The sequence below is a fragment of the Rutilus rutilus genome, assembly GCF_951802725.1.
Source record: "Rutilus rutilus genome assembly, chromosome: 9".
In the NCBI taxonomy this organism is placed as follows: domain Eukaryota; kingdom Metazoa; phylum Chordata; class Actinopteri; order Cypriniformes; family Leuciscidae; genus Rutilus; species Rutilus rutilus.
This window is the reverse complement of record NC_140223.1, coordinates 36,385,867-36,409,784: the sequence shown is the minus strand read 5'-3', so window position 1 is coordinate 36,409,784 and position 23,918 is coordinate 36,385,867. Positions and strand designations below refer to the sequence as shown.

The following is a 23,918-nucleotide window of genomic DNA, read 5'->3' as shown; positions in this document are numbered from 1 at the left end:
GCGTCTTTAGACGGTTTTTCATACATTTAGAATTATTAATCAGCATATGAAGAGCATTTCATAATATAATTTGGAAAATTATTTAGAGATAGCAAGGAAAGACAAAAAAACTTTAAAATTACTAGTTAACTTTGTTTTGTCCTCATGATGAGAGTTTTGATTATTAGATTTTGTACATTGTTTGTTTTTAGTTGGTTATTGCTTTGAGCAAGATAAAGAAAAAATAAAAATGGTCCATACTTTTCTTAAGAGGTAAACCTGAACATATGTTTATTCTCAGCCTTCTGTGTGCCATATACACTTAGGTGTCTAAATGTAAAATAAATAAATAAATAAAAATAGCCTATTAAAACATCTGATCTAACCTTTTATATTCATATCCAGTTGGTAGAAATATTTACTTTTTTGGATACATTTTTTGTAAAAATCACTGTTCAGGCTCTATGGGCTGAAAATTCTCATCTTTGATGATTATTTTGAGTGTTTAGGTGTTTTTTTTTTGAGCCTCGATGGAAATGTTTAACTGTTCCAAAAAAGTATTGTCCAGACCTCCGCTGGGAAGGAAATATGGAGACCGAACCTCTTGGAACTTTAATTGACTACCCCTGGGCTAGATCCATGAATATTATTATAGATCCCTACACACACTGACACACACACAAATACACTCTCTAGTTGTTTTTGTTGAAAGGAATGGCTGCGTCTTTCGCTGCAGATGCGTAATTTTCACACTCGTTTTTTTTATTTTCTTTCTTTTTTCTATCTGACGCTATAGCAGCAACATTGAAAGCTCCAATCTTCGTGTTCAGCGCGAAAGCTCGTGTGATCTCTGCCGGCTCACCCTGTAATACAGTCGTAATAGTGCCGTGTACCAGCTGTTTTGACGAGATTATCAGGTTAACTGACTCGTAACGTGTGCAATGGCTCACAAACCTCTCGAGTGTCCGAACTCGCTCAGTGTGCGCCCGCCTTAACCATGGAACGGTATTATAATCATTACTTACTTTCAACTGTAGTGAAGGTTTTTTTCAGTTGTACTTTTACCCTCTCTCTTTTTTTCAGAAATGAGAAGCTGAAGCCTGGCATCAATGAGTCCTTGTTCAATGCCCTCCAAGCTTTGAGAGATAGAGAACTGTCCCTATTTGAGCAAACCCTCAACTACGCCAGGTAACCAGTTTGCACTGTTAAGCCCTGTTCTCACACCAAGGACGATAACTATAACAATAACTATAAAGTTAATATAATCGTTCTAATTCAATTACAATAGGGACGTCCACACCACAATTATAACGATAACAAGGCCTGTCGCGATTATTAAATATCTATTATTTGATTTAACCGATTATTAAATATCTATTATTTGATTTAACCGTGATTATTAAATATCTATTATTTGATTTAACCGCGATTATTGCCCTCTTTTAGAAGGTAAGTGGCTAATGCGTACAGTACAGAATGAGTACTCTGCGTACAGGAAGGTGAAACCTAATTTCACCCAAGTGCAACATGTTCCTGGATGAGCAACATCGTTGTAGATCCTGGAACAACATTTCAATCAACCAATCAGATTTGAGGGACAAGTTTACACTTTATATCTAGTTTAGGCTTACAACCAGGGTTAGGTGCTTCTACATCAGTGTTATTCACTATCATTTCCCTCTGATTTTAGAGAAATGTTATGGGTAGGGTTAGGTTTAGAGTAGGGCTGCACGATATTGAAGAAAAATGCGATATGCGATAACTCGTTAAATAATGTGATATTTGATATGCGATGCGATAATGCTTAAAGTGTGTCAAATGAACTTAAATTATCATTAAAATATATTTAAAATTATATAACCTACATGCGTGTTTCACATTCTTTTTGTGACAAGAAAACATCCCTACAACTTCTGAAAGTGAACAGCAGTGTTTTACTGTAGCATAAGAAGTGTTATTTTAACATCAGTGTAAACCTCGGGGGTTTAGGGTTTTTAGGCGTACATTAGATTTATTTAACAACAGAAACTGAATAATCAAACGTAAAAATACAATACTGCTTAGTTTTCACTGTATGAATTAAATATATATTCTGATTCTTATTAAAGCTACAAAAGTTATTCAGCCAAGAGCAGTGAGTGATTTTCTTTGTCTTCTGTTCATGACCCCAGTTATTGCAAGCCGTTGCGATATGCATATTGCGATATATACATTTGCGATATTTCGATAGTTCCGATATATTGTGCAGCCCTAGTTTAGAGGTAGGGTTATGGTTGGGATTCAAATTTTGGACAGGAATTTTGTTCCAGGATCAACAAAACATGTTTACCCAGCCCAGGAACATGTCTTGCTTTGTATAATCATGGTGACCTTATAGACCTTATGCGCCAGAGAAACGAGGGCGCCGCCATCTTTAGAATATTGTCTTTGAACTTTGAACTCGCTCTGTATATTTCAGAAATTACGGAGTAATTTACTTGATGTAAAGTTAATGAAAGTTATCATGAGGATTGTAATGTTTAAAGCAAATGTCTTAACAAATATCAGTCGACCGGGAAGATTTTAAAACGAACCGTGTCATTCGTAAATACGCAAGATCGCTGTGAAAATACAGACCGGAAGTCAAAAGACAACGAGCGTGGCGCTGAAAAGGGGCGGGGCTACATAAGGTCTATGTGAAGTAGTAATATTCTCAACTCAACTCAAAATTGATTTTTAAAGCACTTTCAAAACCACACAAAAAGTAGACCAAAGTGCTGTACGTAAATTCAACACTTTGGAGCCTGATCATGCAGTGCTTTGTAGACAAACATTAAAACCTTGTATTGTATTTTGTATATTACAGGTAGCCAGTGAAGAGATATCAACACCGGTGCTATATAATCGCTTTTCCTGGTATTAGTTAAAAGTCTTGCTGCAGCATTTTGGACATACTGAAGGCATTCAACTAATGCTTAAATGTAATCCAACGTGTGGAAATACAAGAATGCATAACAAGTCTCAAAGTCTTTGGTTAAAAGAATAGATTGCAGTTTATACAATTTCTTTAACTGAAAAAAAGTTTTCACGACTTCACATAATGCACATTACTAGATAATACTCTATAACTTTCAACTTTTCAACCCATCTGACTTTAAAATGTTTTAGCGTTTAAAGTGGCAGACGACAAAGCTGCAGCGCGCTCTTATAATAAACAATGATATTATGCATTGGTGTGGATGCTTATGTAGTTATCGTCATAGTTATCTCTACAGTTATCATTCTTGGTGAGAATGGGCCTCTACACTGGTAAAATAAGTGGATGTTTTTGTGGATACTTCTTGTCCTCACTTTATGACTTGAGTAACACTTACGAATATAGAACCTGTCCACGAGGCATCATCCATGTGACCTGTGTGTGTTTGCCTGTTCTGCCAGAGGTCATGAGGTGGAGGAGTTGTGTCGTGGGAGTCTGGAGGCCGTGTCTTCACTGTATCCCGCTCTCTGTAACCTGCAGAGGATCAGTGAGCTGCGGGGCGTCGAGGAGCTTTTCTCCAGGTCACGTTACACTCGCATCTTACAGTCATAGAAGCAAAAGCACTATGTTCTACACTGACAATTTGACTCTAAAGTTCTTAGATTCCTCAAGAAAAAAATCAAGTTTGAGTATCATATCAAATCTTAAAACTTGATTTTTTTTTCTTGAGGAATCTAAGAACTTTAGAGTCAAATTTTCATAGATTCTAAATGTTATTGTATATGTTTCTATCAAGTCAAGGTCAAATTAGTGCTATGTAGCTTTTGTGACTAAACTATCTGGGTGCAAAGAGCATCTTTCTCATTGACAGTCACTTAAAAATATGATTCTATGATGACATGGCAGTTTAATGGCTTGCAAATGTTCCTCAGCCAATCAGCACAGCCCTAATTTTCATGTGTATGTAGTCGTTAGTCACATGTGATGTTAGGTTCAAGTGATCAGCTTGCCAGCAGAACTGAGCAAGAACTGAGTATCTGATATACTTCTGCACAGGGTTATTATCATTATCATTAACAAAAGTTAATTATCAGAGTTATTTCGAGTATTGTTTATAATGTTTTGTGTCTTTTTCTTTCTGTCTGTTAACACTTTCATTTCCCCTCAGGGATCAACAGAAGAAGTATTGAGTCTTATTGATATGAATGGAAATGCAAACGGATCTTTTTAGTTTTTTATAAAGACATCAAAAATCTTTTAAAATCTGTTTTACAAAGCAGTTTTTTTAATTTATTTAAAGCAACCTCGTGTTAATGCAAGAACTTTACTCCTTTTTGTGAGATCTGGAAGTGTTTTGACCCTTAATGTTAAAACAACAACAACATGATATCACACATACATAGCTGCAGTGTTGGGTATAATGCATTATTAAGTAATTAATTTCAGTCATTTAATTAGTTTTCCCTTAAAAAGGTAAAATAAGTGATTTTTTTTTTTTAGATTATAGATCCAAATACAAGAAATGAGTGTATATGATTGTATGACTGTATATTAATATATAGTATGTTTCTGTTCTTGCCAGGCCTGTAACTGACTCCAGCCTCAATGAAGTCTACAGGAAGTGGCAACAGCACTCGGATCTCCTAAGCGACAGTGATTTCAGTCTGGTGGAGCCCGTCTTAGCCTTGCGCTCCTCCGTACAGGAAACACTGATTTCCTCAGAGACGGACCCAGAGAAGAAGAAATACCTGCTTTCTGCCTATTCCTCCCACCTGATGGAGCTGTGCAAGCTGGCTCGTTCTGCAGGAAACACACAGGTCTGTCCATGTCTGTGTGTCAGACTCATGTGTCATTGGTGTAGCGCATTATATTACCGTATGAACATGTCAAATGAATTTGTATAGCATTTTTCACAATACACATTGTTTTAAACAGAAAATCATGATGTTAATGCTTATAACATCTTAATGCCTTAAAGTCACTTTTAGCAGATCTGGGCTATAATATAGTTTACATTTTGGGACGATACAAGCAAGTAGTTTGCTATATAGTACACATAATACATGCCTTACACAAGTTTACTGTATGTATACAGATAAAGTTGGACATCCAAGTTTATATAAAGAGCTGGCCGATAATATAGTTAGATTTTGCAATGAAATAAAAAAAAATCAGGTAGATTAGTGATATATATATATATATATATATATATATATATAATATAGTGTACCGTATATGTGTGGATAAATTTGGATATATATCCAGCTTTATATATAGAGCTGAGCAATAAACAATTCACATTTTGATACGATATAAACGATCAGGTAGCAAAGATTTAATATACTATATATTGCTTTACATGAGTATACTGTATGTATGCAAATATGACAACAATTCGGCTCTGTCTATTAAACATCGACAAGTACGATCACACTGATTCAGATCTGCGTCCACACGGTCTTTTTAACCCCACAGTAACATCATTTTTCAAATGATCACAGAAGTACTGGGGTAAAAGGTTATAGTTCAGATACTGTATAAACACCGATGTCGATGGAAACTTGTTTCCGCCACAGAATAGAAAATAAAAAAGGTAATTGCGACTTTTTATCTCACAATTCTGACTTATTATCTCAGAATTGCGTGATATAAAGTCAAAAATGCGTGTTATAAAGTCACAATTGTGAGATATAAACTTGGAATTCTGAGGAAAAAAGTGTGATGTGTATGTTTGATATATTCTTTTCCTTAGAATTGGACTTTATAACTCGCAATTGCAAGTTTATATCTCACAATTCTGAGAAAAGATGTCAGAATTGCGAGATATAAACTTGCAATTGTGAGAAAAAAGTCAGAATTGAGTAACATGAGTGTACTGTATGTATCCGGGTAAACTTGGGTATACCTATAGTTGTATAAATCAATCATCATTTTGAACAATAAGACTTTTGTTTCATATATTAATACCTAACAAACTTTTTTGTGAAATATTTTACCTGAAAAGTGTTTTTGTGCTCTGTCATGAAATAAAATGCCCCTTTTATGGTATTTTCTTATATAATGCAAAGGCATATGTCATGCATATGTTGTTCTAGCTGGCCGAGCGAGCCGTTTTCCACATGAAGCAGCACAGCCTGGTCAGTGGTGGCGTCGGCAGCCGCTCATGGGCCTGCCAGCTGGAGGAGGCTCAGGTGTTCTGGGTGAAGAAGGAACACGGGCTGGCTCTGGGGCTCCTCAAACAGATGATCCAAAAACTAGAGGATCTGGTGAGTTGAAGTGTGCTTAAGGTGGCTTCTATAGTCCATTTCACAGGTGTAGATAATGCCAAATGTGCCAAGTACTCGCATATCTGCTGAATAACACAGAACGTCTTTGTGTGAGCAGGTGTGTGTGAACCCTGCTGTGGTGCCGGTGTATTCTGAGTGTTTGAGACTGTGTGGAAGCTGGCTGGCTGAATCCTGTCTGGAGAGCCCTGCTGTCATTCTGGAGAAATATCTGGAGAGGGTAAAGCGCTCATATATTCTGCAAGGCATGATGGGAAATAAAAGGAATTCAGTGACATAGAAGTAGTCTAAGTGTGCACTATTTCTTTTCTAGTGTCATTACGTATGATATTCATATAGAATAAGCTTTATAACACAATTCGGTAAATATCAAAGTAGGGATGCATGTTTAATCAAAATAAAACCAAAAACCCGATATAATAATAATAATAATAATAATAATATTAATGTTTATTTTATATAGCTCCTTTCTGCCAATTCAAGGATGCTTTACAATACAACAATGGAAAAATACAACAATAAAGTAGGAGATAACAAGTGTATAGTACATAATACAGAAACACACACAAAATCATTAAAGGTCCCGTTTTTCCAGTGTTTTTGAAGCTTTGATTGTGTTTACAGTGTGCAATATAACATGTGTTCATGTTTCGCGTGTAAAAAAACTGTATTTTTCACACAATTTACTTATCTGTATACCGCTGTTTTCACTGTCCTAAAAACGGGCTGATGACTTCCTTGTTCTATGAAGTCCCTCCTTCAGAAATACGTAACGAGTTCTGATTGTGCCAGCGGTTCCTGTGTTGTGATTCGACAGCAGCTTAGCACACGTGACCGGAAAGGTCACGCCTCTTACCATAACGTAGAGATGCATGCGCTCAGTGTTATTGGTGATTTGACTCCGGGATGAAAATAACAGCGTCTCGACGACATGGCGACAAACACACTCTACAAACGCAACTCTTCCTCTTCTCCGCGGGAGCACAACAAGACCACGCCCCCTTTTTTTGTGTATTCCTGTGGGCGGAGGTTAGTCAAAAAACTGTTCTAGTGACGTCATTAAAGGAGGAAGTAGAGGGATGTAGTCCAAACCGGCCGTTCGCTGTAGGCTTTGAAAGGGGACTTCTGTTAAATAAAATATCTCGCTTGGCATTGAACTTTGAGCTTTATAATTTTACAGGTATTATTTATGCTCTAACAGCAACATTACACACTAACTAAAGTTTGAAAAATGGGATCACAAAGAACAGGACCTTTAAAGGAAGAGCGCACTGTAAAAAATGTCTAACCTCCCCAACTCAAAATTTTCTAGTGACTGGTCACATCCAAATTTTCAAAGTGAAATTCTGTCAATTTAATTTGATAATTTACAGAATCTCACTTTCTTTTTTCAATTTCACAAAAATTTAGATGTGACCAGTCACTAGAAAATTTTGAGTTGGGGAGGTTAGACATTTTTTACAGTGATGTGGGTTTTCAGTTCTCTTGAAGTCAGGGATATTGGAGATGTCCCGGAGCGATTGTACAATTCTACAATTTGTGAGAGGCAATGCTGAACGCCTACCTCCAAATATTGACAGCTTAAAGCAGGGTGTAACAAGAGAACCCTTACTGGAAGGACGTAAGCGAGCGACGTGGGGTGACGGAGATCATAAATATATTGTAGAGTGGCAGTGGGGAGAGCTTTGAAAATGATGAGGAGGAATTTATATTGGATTTGATAGGAAACAGACAGCCAGTGTAGATTGCGGAGGATGGGGGTGAAATGAGAACACTGTTTGGGAAAGGTGAGATCCATTAAAGCAGAATTATGAATGTTCTGGAGCCTATTGATTAAATTATTGGGAAGAGCGTTGAGCAAAAAAGAGAGCATTGCAGTAGTCAAGACGTGATGTAATGAATGCATGAACAACGGTTTCAGCATCAGTGGAGCTAAGCATAGGACACAGCCTGGCAATGTTGTGGAGATGAAGAAACGACAAATTGGTGAGAGAAGAAATGTGTGAAGTGAAGGAGTGTGGAATCTAGGTTGCGAACCGTAAGAACAGGTTTGGCCAATACACCATCAATATCTAATGCGGATCACCATAGTGAAGTGGAGTGTGATTATCAAATCGCAAAGGCTGCAATTTAATTAAATAAATGTATGTGCTTAATAAATGTATGTGCGGCAATTTGTTTTTACACGATAATTTTTATTATTATATTATATTTCTTAAATACTTTTTTTACAGTTGAAATATAACAGTAGTATAACTTTGTTTTATTTTGTTTTTATTCAGTAATTTAGTAAAAATAATAAAATTAATTATTATTATTATTATTATTATTATTGCCATATTCATATAAAACCACAAAATTGTATCCAAGTCCAAATCCAAACAAGCACAGCAAACCTGGAATTTTTTTAAATCACATTTTATATCACAATTTTTATAAGAAAAATTTGATTTTTTTTTTCCCCAAAATCATGCAGCGCTACAGTCGAAGTGCCATGGTCATACCGTGGTACCATAACCTTTGTGTTTGTATTAATGATGTGGTGTCGTTGGATAGGCTGTGGAGGTCATTGAGGACCACTGTGGAGATTCAGACGCTAAACTCCAGAGCCAGAAGACCCAGGCTTTCCTTTCGCTGGCCCGTTTTTCTGACGCACAGTACCAGAGCATCGAAAACTACATGAAGTCATCCGAGTTTGAGAACAAGCATGCTCTCCTGGAGAAGGCCAAGGAGGAAGTGGACCTGATGCGGGAGAGGAAGGTCGGCAACAACAGGTCAGCATGAAACTACCTTTTTTAGAAATCTTTTGCTCACCAGTGACACATACACAAAGTGTTAAACGCGTCTCTTTTTCATGTGCAGATACACAGTGAAAGTTCAGAGAGAACTAGAGCTGGACGTCAAGGCATTGGCTAACCTACAGTCCGACCGCAACCGCTTCCTTCTCAAGGCCGTGGAGAACTACATTCAGTGCCTGGAGCTGGGAGAAGAACATGACACCTGGGTCTTCAGACTGGCCTCCCTCTGGCTGGAGAATGCAGATGTCAAGACCGTGAATGACATGATGAAGGTATGACAACATCTCCCAGAAGTACGGAGGAAGCAGAGATGAAAGTCTCTAAATACGGTCAAGATTCTGTGTTGTAATCTGTGTTTGTGCTTTTATTAGAGTGGTGTAAAGAAAATCCCATCATATAAGTTCCTGCCCCTGATGTACCAGTTGGCTGCTCGGATGGGCACTAAAGTGTCCAGTTCGGTGACCTCGCAGGACGTGGGCTTCCATCATGTTCTAAACCAGGTAACATTTTCCTTTACTTTTATTCAGAATTTGAACCTCATAAGTGAAATCTACCATAGACGCACAACTGACATGTGTTCTGTCATCAGCTGATCTGTCAGTCATCCACTGACCACCCCCACCACACTCTCTTCATCATTTTGGCACTGGTCAACGCCAACAAGGATGAGAGTTTCTCTCGCAGTCGTCTATCCAAGAGCAGTGCCCGCCAACCTTCCCCTCTGGACTTGGTATAAAACACAGAAGACATAATCATAAGTCTTTTACGTTTTGGCTGCATTGGCTAAACATTTGTTATGAGAAGATTTTTCTCTCTGCTCTGGGAGTTTCTATAAAGTCTAAATCAGTGGTTCTCAACTGGTTTGGCCATGGGACGCACATTTTCCCATTGTCATTAAGCCGGGACCCAAATTTTCAGGAATTTGAATCAAGTATTTATTTCTCAAAAATAGTTGACACACACACACACACACACACACAAGTACCGTCCCACTTTATTTAACAATCACATAAACTGTAAGAATATCACTAACTCTGATGAATAACAGTATAAAGGAAGGCTATTAAATAGCAGTCTCAAACTAGTTTTTCATAATACAATAAGTTGTGGAAATAGTTGGAAACTAAGTTACCATGCTAAATACACAATACTAATATGAACTGTTAATAAAACATGGAAACATACTATGTAGAAATCTAGTTTTACAGTAGCGTTATGTCCTGACTAACCTTTTTGTTACTAAAACCTTAATGACATGTGTTGGTCTGCAGGAACGGGCCGAGGTCGCTCGAAAGATCATTGACGTGGTTCGTAAAAAGAGACCCAAGATGGTCAAAGACATTGAGACACTTTGCAATGCCTACATCACGTTGGCATACATGGACGCCAGTCGCCATAAAACTGAAAAGAGTGAGTAAAAGTCACCCATCTGATGAGATTCACTTCCTGTCTATTCCCATTATCAGTTTGCACTTAAAGGTTCACATTTTTAAGCAATAATTGTACACATTCAGTGTTTACTTGATAAGTAATAGATATATTGTATGTTGAGTTGATTTTCAGGTCATTTTAGAAAGTAAAAAGTAATTTAATTGCTGTTCAAATGTTTGCACAAATGGTTTTTCTTTTTTTAACCCTAAAAACACCCCAGAGGGTTAATATATAGGAAGTATTAGTTCATTAATGTCGGAGCCCTTGTCAAACTAACTAGCCTCTACTGAAGGATGATAACTTATTAGTTCACCAAAATTTAAACCTTTATGTTATTCTAAATCCAAGCGAATATTCTGGCCACTCTTATTCTCACAATGTTGTGAAAGTGTTGATATTAATGAGTCAATATTGTTACCCACCTTGACATTTTAATTTTAATTTAAACATTGTAATTATAATTTGTAGATATTTATTAAGTTTATTTTAGTATTTAGTGTTTATTGCCAAAAAAAACTAAAAAGACACACATCATGGTTTAAAACTAAACTTTTAGGCATGTCTAAAATTTTAATATGATTGCAAAAAGTGGACTAATATTTTTTTTAGGATTAGGCACTTGCTTTTACTGACCATTTGTCACACATTTTTATAAGTGTTTTAAGATCCATTTTTCACCCTCAAAATTTGTACTACCTGTACTTTAAGTCATTTTGGATAAAAGCACCAGGTAATTTACTAATTAGTAGTTATTTAGTTAGTTTGACACTAATAGGGTGCATTAACACTACAGGATTGTGCTTAACATGCTGTTAAAGTAGGTAAGAAATGAGTGAAAGCATCGTGACACATATGCTTGTTACAAATGTAGGGCGGGACTTGATTTTGTCCATTGGAAATCTATTGGATTATTGTGGTTTGCTATTGGTGGATCTCATGTGAGTGACAGGTTGCTCCGCCCTCACACCAGTAAACACATCATCAGAGAAGAGAAGAGATGAGCTGCAAGAGGGAGGGGAAGTTATTTTCATTAAAGATTATGAGGAACTTAAAAAAAATTAAAAAAAGAAGATGTGCATGGATAAATCATTTATAAAAAAAAAATATATATATATATATATATATTGTAATATTCCATAAAAACAAGAATTGTACATTTTGATTTCATGGTGACTTTCAGGTGGTAGAGTCAAAATGGTCAACGTTATAAATGTTATATTCTGACTAAAGACTGTTTATTGTTAAATATGATTGTCTTTTCTGTGCAGAAGCCATACCTATTCCACCGGAACAACCCATCATGCAAATCAAAGACCTCAATGATGTTGTCATTCCCACCATGGACATCAAGGTGACACGTGATCACTGAAAGATCTTCTTTCTTGTCAGAGAAGCTTGTGCTCTGTGATGTGGTTACTTGAGTTTGTTGTTGTGTATGTGGCCGTTTCTTTCAGGTGGACCCATCAGGCAAATATGAAGACCTTGTGACTGTCAGGTCATTCAAACCTCACTTTCACCTTGCTGGAGGTGTCAACCTACCCAAAATAATCGACTGTGTGGGTTCAGACGGCAAGAGCAGGAGACAGCTAGTCAAGGTCTGGTTATCCAAGAACACCATCACCAGTTTTTCTTTTTTCTTAAAGGCACACTATGCAAGATTTGTACCTTAATATATAACAGCTTTGAAATAATTTCGATGGTAAACGTACTCGTAGTAGGGCGAATCATCCCGATAGCAAAGCAGTGGGGCGGGACGCCGCTGGCAAAACCAGCAATGCAGGTTTGAAAGGTGGCTCCCGCCAAATCTCGCGAGAATCACGACTTGCTTTACGGCACGACGTCACATACATCAACAACATATGAAGCAGCCTCTATGGAAGACACTAGCACGCATTTCAGACGTGAATCATGGCAGAGTCGACGGTCGGAAGAGTGCAGAGACGGCTCTGCGTGAGTGGTATTTACGACAGTAACGTTAAATACAAGTACTCCACAGCGACTCTAGGGGGCGCCGTTTGAGAAAAACAGAAACTGCATAGTGTGCCTTTAATAATAACATCCAGTCAAAAAGCTGATTTCTTATTTATTTCACTTAGTTGTTTTGTGTGTTTTTTTTATTCTTTTCTTCTTTCAAGTATTTGGACACTAAAATCGTGGAGAACCCCTTCGTTCGTTTTAGATAAAGAGTGGGGACAAAACCGCTTGCACATGTCTTAATCTTCTTGTTTAAAACTTGTGTAGGTTTGCCAGTCAGTGTTGTTAATAACTGAATCTGAAGTGAGGTAATGTGTTCTGACACAGGGTCAGGATGATCTGCGGCAGGACGCAGTGATGCAGCAGGTCTTTCATATGTGCTCCACTCTTCTCCAGCGCAACGCAGAAACCCGCAAGAGGAAGCTCAACATCCGCCGTTACAAAGTAAAAGCACCTTTCATACACTATCCTGATAGCACATCTGGTTTTATTAACTAAAACATTCATTAACAGCATTCAGCAGATGTTTTGACGATGTCTATGATTTAAAGGAGTCATAACCTGCAATTTTCACTTTTCCACGAGAATCAATGTATGTTATGATCGACTAACGATTATACACTGGCCGGGAAGCCGATATTTAAAAGTGAAGCGTTTGTTTACCTCAGGGTAAATAAACCAGCGCGCGTGCACGCGCACTCAAATACGAGATTTTGATTTCAGCTCCCTCTTGACGTCATGAGGTAGTAGGATATACCATATATGGACACCGCAGAAGGAAGCCCTCCCCTCTCCCCCTCATATTCAGTTCAGTCGAGAAAGATGGAGAAACCGAGTGCACACCGGACTTGCTCTGTGGTTGATTGCCATAAAAAACATGTAAATGTGTTTTATCTCCCAAAATCGGACGAAACTATCAGGGACCAGTGGATGAAATTCATTTTTAATGACGCTGTCCCAACAACCCTTTCAACTGGCGTGCAGAGCCAGAGCGTCCACAACAGCCAAAACATCGCATTGATCTCGCGAGACAATAATGCCTTCAGAAATAAGGGTAAAAGTAGGTCTGTGTTTATTTTTTTTTCCACTTTTCTTTTTTAGAAGGGCCTGAAAGACTATAATACAGCAGTAGGTATCCAATGTAATACTAGGTTATGACTCCTTTAAGCTTTATGTGCATACACTTAAAAACTTAATACCATGGTCTGCCTGAATACTCAATTGGCTGAAAAGGTGTGCATTAAAATCTTTTAAAGTCCCCCTGTGGTCAATCATTTTATCCCTTAAAACTCATCTTTGATCACCAAAATGACATATTTAAAAGTTTCAAAAAAAGTCTTCATGCCTTAAAATATCTTGAATGTAACTCTAGACTCTTGCCTCATTTAGTAAACGCAGCTCTATGAATATGCAAATGAGCCCCGCCTCCACTCACTCACACCAGCTCAGAGATCCACTCGCTGATGATCACACGTTGATCTGATTGGTTACAAGGTAGTTTGTGACGTCAAACCACGTTTTTGAGACAATACTCAAGAGAAAATACTCAGCAGTGGTGTTGACTTATGAATTTGCACATGGTTTGTCTTAAAACATATTAAAAACATTTAACACTTAAGACATATAAACAACATTAAAAGCTTGATTTTCTCCACAGGGGGACTTTATTACACAGGTAGTTCCAGTCAGTTTAATCACCGTTCTATATTATTGCGCTGCTTTCATTGAATCACACTCGCACACGGAGAGACATTCAGAAGCACAGAATCTTATCAACATTGCCCTGTGGCTTTTATGAATAAAATAGCTTTGCTTCTGAATTGCTACATTATATTTATAAGCGATGAGGGGGTAGCGTCGCTGTTTTTGAAGTAATTAAACTCACATCTTCATTGGTAGAAGAGAGATGCTGCACAGATAAAGGTAATTCACACACGCCTCTCTCTCTCAATAATTAATGCAAATAAATGCTATAATTCATTCAAATAAAAGTAATCTTGCCACACTGCTTCATCTCTGTGTCTGATTTAAAGTGGGCAGAATGCTAGATCTAATGAGCAATAACTGAAAGAAGAAAAAAACTAGTCAAATATTATGCTGCAAACATCAATAGCAGCTTTAACTTGTTAACCATGATAAAAGCAGGTTAACCCACGGCTAGCTGTGCATTAAACGATTTGAAAACACGATTTAATGCACGAATTGACAATGTGTGTGTGCTTACTGGGTCAAGTAAAATAGCTTTTAGAGCTGTAATGAATATGTAAATATGACTTTATCAACACTGAGCCATGTGTTTGTACCAGGTGGTGCCGTTTTCCCAGCGCAGTGGTGTTCTGGAGTGGTGTTCTGGTACTGTGCCCATTGGAGAGTTCCTGGTGGACCCACAGAAGGGGGCACACAAACGCTTCCGCCCACAAGACTGGCTCAACATGTCCTGTCGCAAGAAAATGATGGTACTGGATTTTATTGCCTTATTTCATTTGTCATCCTGCTTATTCATTCTTACAGGCATTTTACTATGTCCTGTTTGTTTGTAATATTAGGGATCGTCTTTAAAAAAAACTGAAATATTTGACTCATGTTCTCGTTGTGATGATGTAGGAGGCTCAAAGGCTGGAATTCGATGACAAACTTCAGGCTTTCACAGAGGTGTGCCAGAAATTCCGGCCAGTTTTCCGATACTTTTGCATGGAGCGCTTCCTAGATCCTGCAGTGTGGCTGGAGAGACAGCTAGCGTACACTCGCAGTGTGGCCACCTCTTCTATCGGTACTCATACACACAGCATCATTACTCACAAGTTTTCCATTTGACCATAAACTGATTATTGGTGACATGCAGGGTCGGAAAATAACGGGGGCTTGGGGCAAAATACACCCAAAATGAACAAAAATGGTCTCCAAATTCAAGATAAGGGGGCAGAAAATGCCTCTACAATCTAATACAGCTGTCATGAAATGAATGAAAATGTTGATTGCGACATGTTGGCATTGAGCATTAAATCCAATCACAGACGTTTCTGTTGAGTTTATGAATGCAGAGGACAGTCCGAGTCACCGCTGAAAACACTGGGGTTTTGTTCATTCACTCACTGACTAAATGCTGCTGTCCCGTAGATTCTCTCATCATAAACAACAAAGTGCAGATACGATAGAAGTAAAGGATTCATTGAAGTCATGGACCTCTTCAGTGATGGGGAATGCTATCGTATCACTTTCTGTACATCATTTATTCCTAGTTTTGTTTCACATGCTATTAAAATAACTACTGTGAAGTGTTCTAATGTGTAAAAAGCATTAAACAAATACATAAATGTCTGTGTAGCCAGAATATGACGTGCCAATTCTCCAAACACATTTTTTAAATGTATTTTATTAAATTACATTAATAATAATCACTACCTTTGAGTAACTCTCAGGGTGTGTACAAGGTGTTTTAAGTCCTGAAAAACCCTTTAAAACAGCCATATTTACAAAGAGGTACTTGAAAAGTGCTTGACTTATTTAAATACAATATATATATGAAATGTAATTTTTTTGAGAAAAAAAACCAACACACAAATGCAGTCTTTTCACGCAAAATGAACACTGCAGCCCGTGTGATAAACCCCCATCAGACCTTTTCTCGATACGGTACGCCAACATTATAATATTAAATATTATTTATTGAACAATAATAGCCATTATAAATGTTCTCGAACATTAAATATGTCGTAAGTTGTATTTTGGATACCTTGTATCTGTAATAGTTTTAAAAAAATCCTTAAAAAACACTAAAGCTATTGTTTGATAAGTGCGATCCTTTGAAAACCAAACAAGTAGTGCTTGAAAAGTGCTTGAAAAGTCCTTGAAAGTCCTGGAATTTCATTCCTGGTCTGTGTAAATAAACATAAATGCTGTGTCAGATGCAGCTTCTGTTCTACCTTAGCTGTAAAGATGGCTTTTGTTAATGTTGACAACATTTTATTGATAATGGTCTGTAGTATTCTGATTGATTAAAGTACAGACCCTTTCCAAACAATGTGAATATCATGGAAAAGTTTATTTATTTCCATAATTCCATTCAAAACGTTAAACTTCCATAGATTATAGATTCAGGGCCCACAACTTAAATGATTTCAAGTATTTGTACATAATTTGGGCTTCCAGCTCATAAAACCCACGAAAACAGGATTTCAGAAAATTAGAATATTACATGAAATCACACAGTAATTACACAGTGATACCATGGTCATTGAACCAGGTTTTGGTTCTTTTGGCAGTGTGGGCAGGTGCAAATCCTGCTGGAAAATGAAGTCAGCATGAAGTGCTCTGAAAATGTCCTGGTAGACGGCTGCGTTGACTCTGGATTTAATAAAGCACAGTGGACCAAAGTCCTCTTTTCTGATGAGAGCAAATTTTGCATCTCATTTGGAAACCAAGGTCCCAGAGTCTGGAGGAAGAATGGAGAGGCACACAATCCAAGATGCTTGAAGTCCAGTGTGAAGTTTCCACAGTCTGTGTTGGTCATCGGCTGGTGTTGGTCCACTGTGCTGTCCACTCAACGCAGCCGTCTACCAGGACATGTTCAGAGCACTTCATGCTTCCTTCAGCAGAAAAGCTTTATGGAGATGCTGACTTCATTTTCCAGCAGGATTTGCACCTGCCCACACTGCCAAAAGAACCAAAACCTGGTTCAATGACCATGGTATCACTGTGTAATTACTGTGTGATTTCATGTAATATTCAATTTTTTTTAAATCCTGTTTTCGTGGGTTTTATGAGCTGGAAGCCCAAATTATGTACAAATAAACAACTAAATACTTGAAATCGTTTAAGTTGTGGGCCCTGAATTGAATGGAATTATGGAAATAAACTTTTCCATGATATTCAAATTTTTTGGAAAGGGTCTGTACTTGGTTAAATGTATGTAGGCCTATTTGACGTAGAGGGCAACACGGATACATTTAATTAGATAATTACAAAGGTAAAAATAAAAAATTCCCCTGGAAATCAATTCCGTTCCAATATTATTTGGAAAAATTCATTTCTGCGGGACAGAACAGAGATGCATCTGGCCTCAGATTTTCCGAACCCCTTTAAAATACAATATTATTCCCTGAATTTCATAGACAATCATGTGAATGATGTGAAAGTAGTGATGTGTCTTGTGTCTGACAGTGGGTTACATCGTCGGCCTGGGCGATCGGCACATTCAGAACATTCTCATTGATGAAGAGACTGCAGAACTGGTCCACATTGACCTCGGTATGTGTACACCGAAAACTAACGCTTCAGAAGGTCTTGGCTCGTTTCGTGTTTTACATGTTCACCTTCGTCGTCTCTCCGCACAGGTGTTGCGTTTGAGCAGGGTAAAATCTTGCCCACCCCTGAGACGGTTCCCTTCAGACTGTCTCGGGACATCGTGGATGGGATGGGCATCACAGGGGTGGAGGGCGTCTTCCGGAGGTCAGTCTTAAGGAGGTGTTCTCACATTTGAACCCACTGAACCTGACTTAAACCGGGTTTTGTCAACTCTAAACCTACTCTGAAACCTATAACTGAAATGAATCAAGTGTAAAAACACCAAAATGGGATGTTTGTGACATTATAATCAATTTCTGTGAAAGGAACTGAACAATTATTATCTTTTTTTAGATGTTGTGAGAAAACAATGGAAGTTATGAGGAGTTCTCAGGAAGCCCTGTTGACCATTGTGGAGGTAAACAGATTAATTTATCCCATCTCACACCTGACAGGTGTCATTCTTCGGTAGAGTAATGTTTGATTTTGTGTGTGTGTGTGTGTGCAGGTGTTGCTGTACGACCCTCTGTTTGACTGGACCATGAACCCTCTGAAGGCCTTCTACCTGCAGCAGCACGATGAGCAGGCGGAGCTCAATGCCACGCTCAACCCCACGCCGGGCGCAGACGAGATCGACGCGCATCGCAAGGCCAGGTAACACTCATTTCACACACTTAATGGCTCATTTCCACTGAGCGGTACGGTACAGTACGGTACGGTTCGGGTCGGTAAACCATGAATTGGCTAGCGTTTCCACTGCCAACAGTACCCTTACTTGATAGGCGTGGTGTAGCCTATGCCGGAAAGAAGTGATCGACGTCATTTTCGCACAAAGAAGAAAGCGACTTAAACAACAATGGATTGACATACAGCAGATCTTTTTCTTGCTTCTCGGCATGTTTGTCACAAGAAGCCAAGCGCCGACATTAAGCGTTTCTCAACACCAAGTACGCAAAGTTCGGACTTGCCAAGTCCGACTCAGACGAATGACTCCCGAGGACGCGAGTCCGGTAATTCTGCAAATGGATCAGTGCGTTCTTGAAAGCGTCACTCAACTCGCTGTGCTACTCCGGTTATCTCTGTGTGTACATTTTAGGCAACAATAAAACGAAATATGTTATAAAACACCACTCTGCCTCTTTACGTTTTCATTTAAAGAAATCTTAAACGTGCACAAATGTGGTTCAGGCAACGCGTATTGATTATATTCACTGCATGTAACGTTAGCCTATTTATAACAAAATGAAATATAAAACACAACCCTGCCTCTTTTCGTTTAAATATAATATAAAAATATTAAACATTTTAATATGGTCCAGGCAATATGTGCATTTGTACTAAACAACAGATGTTGCAGTAAACAACATTACAGTGATCATCTTCACTGTAATAAAATAAAAAATGACAAAACTCAACCCAGTCTCTTTTTGTTAAATTTCAGTTTTATCAATATTAGCCATTATAAAAGTATAAGTAAAAGGTACAAGAAGCTATACAATAAGAAATAAAGCAAACAATTCAGTCAAACATACAAAGCCAGCGCTCTAGTCTAACCTTACAACGGTAAAGTTAAATAGCTTAAATATATAAAGTTATGAAGCTTCACTTAGCCCTCAGTCAAAACGATTGGCCAGGGAACAAATGATAGATTCACGAGACCAAATATCGCCCGTTAGATCTACACAAGACAAATTATATCTCATGTTTAACCACTACAGAGACGTCAGAGTCAGCAGCAAACGTCAGAACGACTAGCCGAGGAAAGGCTGTTCCAGGGTACATGAGTGCCGAGCGCCCGGTGATTGCCTGGATCTCACAACCTGGATCAAATTGTCATAAATCTTTATAAATAAACCACAGATTTGAGCTATAAACAACTACATTCTCACCTGAAAAACTCTTAAAACTACATTTCGTGGCACAATAACAGTAGTATTATATTTCAACTGTATATAAAAAAATGGCACTTCTTATGTTGTCATTCCCCTTGTAGCACGCGCAAGTGATAATTGTGTACTGTACCGTACCGCTCAGTGGAAACGAGCCATAAGAGTCCGGTGTTCTGTTCCATTCGGTTGAGCTATTTCACGTCCTTTCTGTCAGCTGCGGTCGCATTGTCATCCTTTTTTCTTGCCGGTGCGACTGAATTTTGTTAGAGGTCACACTGGTGCGACCACCACATCGCCCAACTGATAAGAGCTGCCAATTCTGTTGCATATGAGAAACATCAAACGGCAAACGGAACGATAGCGGAATGAAACCACGCTTCGCAGTGTGGACCAATGCTCAAGGTTCAGAACAGGTTTACTCTCCATCATTTACCACACAGAGCTGGGAGATCAATTGAGAAAGCATTTGAATTTGCCTCAGTGTTATTAACGTCGCTGCAAGATCCAGTAAGAAGCATTCAAAGTCGGCGCAGAATTCTCTGTTATAAACCATCAGCACTGACGTGGAAACCAGGAGAATCATTGTGTCGTGAACGAACAAGTTGTAGAAGGCTCTTCAATCCACAAATCACCTACATTCACCATGGACTTGATGTTGTAACGCTAACTGTAACCATGGTTTTGTGGCAGAAATAGTTGAATCTTTTTACGTTTTAGGGTTTCAAGCACTTTTTTCAAGGACTGCGTCACACTATTTCCAGCACTTCAAAGCTCTAAATTTGATCCATTTTAAATGTCATTTTTAATGTGCTGACCAAAAAAAATATTTAAAATCATTTAAGTTATTCAAATCATATCAATTTATGTATCTGCATCTCAACTGAAGCGCTGAGCATTACCGTCAAACGTGAATTTACAAGAAATAAACGTGATATTATTAGTGACTGCACTTGTTAATGCAAAACAATAGTAATTTTATGATAAAGTTAACTTTATGATTAAAAAACCCCAGATCTGGTGCTACTGCTCTCAAATGTTACTCTGGAGCCCTGAACATACATTGAATTTAAGGCACTAAAACTTAATGTTGAGCATGAACAAATATCAGCTTTTCACACTACGTTTGAACCTGGTGATTTCTTTTACAGGGGTCAAACATCCTATTACTTCTAATTTTGAGGCGTAATATCAGTTTTACCCTTTAACATGAAGCCCTATTTTGAATGTGGCACAGGTATAAATCATGAAACACTGCTTAGGATGAACGTCTGCAAGTCTGTTGCAATTAATCATAAACTACACCTCATGAGCTTTGTGTAGTTTTGAAGCCTGACAATGAAACAACAGTAAGAAAAATCTATTTTATAAAAAACATTTTTTTTTATAAAATATTGACCATCCTTTTTGATACATCAGGCTTATGGCTCATATAGTATGATAGAGGAGAATAATTATAGAGCTCACAAAAAAAAACAAAAAAAAACCTTAACATGATTCAGAGGCCCAAACTGAGCAAATATATTCAATTTGGTGCAGTTGCTGATATTTATATGGCCAAAAAGTAAGATAAAATTTGCATAAATCAATGAGATCTTTATAACAGTATAGCAGACTACTTATATAAAATACATGTAAATATCTGTTGTCAAGTCTTAGTACGATATGATCAAAACCTTGTAGTTTTTATTGTGGAGGGAAAAACATAAGTAATGCAATGATGATTGTACAAAAAAGCATTCATTAAAAGCCTGGTTTATCATATTTGATACATTTAGAAAAATTTTCTAAACAAATATGTATGGTTAATAAAGTAAACTTCGAGTTGCTTCAGTCCAGTATGCGTTCATCTTGAAATATTACTAACAATATAAAAGTTATTCTTACATTTACTAAAAAACGGTAAAGATTTCACAGCAAAAAGACTTGCTTTTACTTGTTAAAAAAATAACTATTAATCAGACGGCATGTAGTCGATTTTGTACAATAGGATTTTCAGCAAGTTTTGATCATGCTAGTAATTCAGAGGATTTTTCCATATCAAATATGAAATATACAATGTCTCGTGAATGTGATAATTGTTACAATTGGGTCTCTTAAATTATGATCTGCGCAATGACAGGATTTGGCTATAACTGCTAAATACAGTCAAACCAAAAATTATTCAGACACCAGATATAATTTGTGAAATTCTTTTACTAGTGTGTGCAGGACACTATAGTTCATTATGTAAGTGAGGATAGCAAAATAAAGTAAACTGTGACATATTATACCCAAACATTCTTCATACAGTGACTACCAGTAATATTTATAAACATTTAGGCCCAAAAAGTATTCAGACACTTTGACCTGATCATGTTTTTCTACGTGTTTTTCTTTAATTGCTAATGCAACCTTTTACACACAGACTGAAGAAAATGAAGCATTGCTTGGTAATCGGTGGAGCTAAACTGGTATTATCTAATTGTGTAGTTATATTTAACATCTGTGAGACAGTCTAACAGAAGGATGGACAAAACCAGTGAAATATCAACTGAGTTCTTGTCATATTTTATTACCATTTTCTAAACTATAGCGAATAAACTGTGATAATGTGAGAAATGTTGAAGGTGTCTGAACAAATGTTGGTCTGACTGTATATCCATTTACCTCAGTACTGGTGTAGTTACAGTCTTTTACCTTTGTACGGCAGTAGAGTCGGTAAGAGTCGTGATCAGAACTGTATGCACACACACCCTAATCTGAATAAAGGTTTTAAGTGAAAATACAGGTGTATTAAGCTTGTGTACACATTTCTCCAGTGCAAGGCCATGTTTCTAACAGTCAGGTTTATTTACATAGCGCTTTGGATTCCTGCAGCAAAGCTTGCTTGAATCACAGTGATTGTGTGTTGTGTTTGTGCAGTGACAGTCAGAGCTTTAATAAAGTGGCGGAGCGAGTGTTACTGCGCCTGCAGGAGAAGCTGAAGGGTGTTGAGGACGGGACGGTGCTCAGCGTGGGTGGCCAGGTAAACCTCCTCATTCAGCAGGCGATGGACCCCAAAAACCTCAGCCGCCTCTTCCCCGGATGGCAGGCCTGGGTCTGACACACTTTGATTCTTACACCAAAGAAATCTGCATATGAAATAATACAGTGGAAATGCCTTATGACTGTATTCTCACGCGCTTTGTGACATGGAATGTTTATTAACTCTGAATGTCCATCTTTAATACATGTTGCACTATTAGCCTGTATATAATTAAATGATTTGAATATATTTAGCACTTAGCAATGTTTATTATAGCCTAATACTTCTAGTGAACAGTTGAACAGTCTGATTTGTTTTTGTAAGGTTTTGTTAAAAACATTTAAATGCTTCTGGAACAAATTGAAAACAAATTTTTATTCAATGTCACCACAAGCTTTGAATTGTATGTATTAAATATGAATGTTTACTTAATAATAGATGACAATGGTATTGAAAAGAAAGAGTAAAGTTAAACAAAAAGCTCATCACATGCATTGATGATCAAAGTTTGGTTCATGTTGTAATGTGTACCTTATACACAGTACAGTAATAAATCACGGTTAAACTGTAAAGCTCTCAATCATTTCAGTTTAAAACAAATTTTTGATTTTAAAAAGATGACTAATAGTTTATTTCATTTAACATGTGGAATTGCATTTGGTTAAAGTCCACAGGAAATAATAAACATTGGACTGCCATAATATCAAATGTTGATCAAGGGTTTTCAAACAACATGTTTTATAATAAGTTTTTTCACACAGTATAAATGGGGCGTTATATATTAAAACTATATAGGTATTACTAATAAGAACAGGAAGTGTTGTTCACACAAAAATAAGAAACACTCATGAATAAAAAAAATTAAACAAAACAATATTACAAAATAATAATAAATTACAAAAAACATCCATCCATCTTCTTCCGCTCATACGGGGTCGTGTTGCGGGGGCAGCAGTTGAACTCCTCCACTTGAGGCAGGAACTCTCCACCAACCTGAAGTGGGCAAGCAAACCTTTTCCGACTGAGAACCATGGCCTCGGATTTGGAGGCGCTGATTCTCATCCCAGCTGCTTCACACTCGGCTGCAAACCGTCCCAGTGCATGCTGAAGGTCCTGGTCTGATGGGGCCAGCATGACAACATCATCCGCAAAGAGCAGAGATGAGATCATGTGGTCCCCAAACCTGATACCCTCCGACCCCTGGCTACGCCTAGAAATTCTGTCCATAAAAATTATGAACAGAACCGGCGACAAAAGGGCAGCCCTGCCGTAGTCCAACATGCACCGGGAACAAGTCTGACTTACTGCCGGCAATGCGGA

At 37.7% G+C, this 23,918-nt stretch overlaps 1 protein-coding gene across 1 annotated transcript in view; it reads left to right on the top strand.

The window, feature by feature from the left end:
* The window catches only part of atm (ATM serine/threonine kinase), a 77,201-nt gene extending 53,904 nt beyond the window's left edge, over window positions 1-23,297 (top strand). Inside the window, exons 43-62 of the mRNA XM_084419125.1 lie at window positions 1,063-1,167; window positions 3,397-3,516; window positions 4,518-4,752; window positions 6,031-6,201; window positions 6,320-6,439; window positions 8,776-8,993; window positions 9,082-9,289; window positions 9,389-9,517; window positions 9,607-9,747; window positions 10,289-10,427; window positions 11,717-11,799; window positions 11,903-12,043; window positions 12,750-12,866; window positions 14,729-14,878; window positions 15,027-15,192; window positions 17,583-17,669; window positions 17,756-17,870; window positions 18,060-18,123; window positions 18,214-18,359; window positions 22,496-23,297. Coding sequence (XP_084275251.1) covers window positions 1,063-1,167; window positions 3,397-3,516; window positions 4,518-4,752; window positions 6,031-6,201; window positions 6,320-6,439; window positions 8,776-8,993; window positions 9,082-9,289; window positions 9,389-9,517; window positions 9,607-9,747; window positions 10,289-10,427; window positions 11,717-11,799; window positions 11,903-12,043; window positions 12,750-12,866; window positions 14,729-14,878; window positions 15,027-15,192; window positions 17,583-17,669; window positions 17,756-17,870; window positions 18,060-18,123; window positions 18,214-18,359; window positions 22,496-22,676 — 2,836 coding nt within the window. The 3' untranslated portion in view covers window positions 22,677-23,297. The remainder of the gene's footprint in view (window positions 1-1,062; window positions 1,168-3,396; window positions 3,517-4,517; window positions 4,753-6,030; window positions 6,202-6,319; window positions 6,440-8,775; window positions 8,994-9,081; window positions 9,290-9,388; window positions 9,518-9,606; window positions 9,748-10,288; window positions 10,428-11,716; window positions 11,800-11,902; window positions 12,044-12,749; window positions 12,867-14,728; window positions 14,879-15,026; window positions 15,193-17,582; window positions 17,670-17,755; window positions 17,871-18,059; window positions 18,124-18,213; window positions 18,360-22,495) is intronic.
* The last annotated feature ends 621 nt before the right edge of the window (window positions 23,298-23,918 follow it).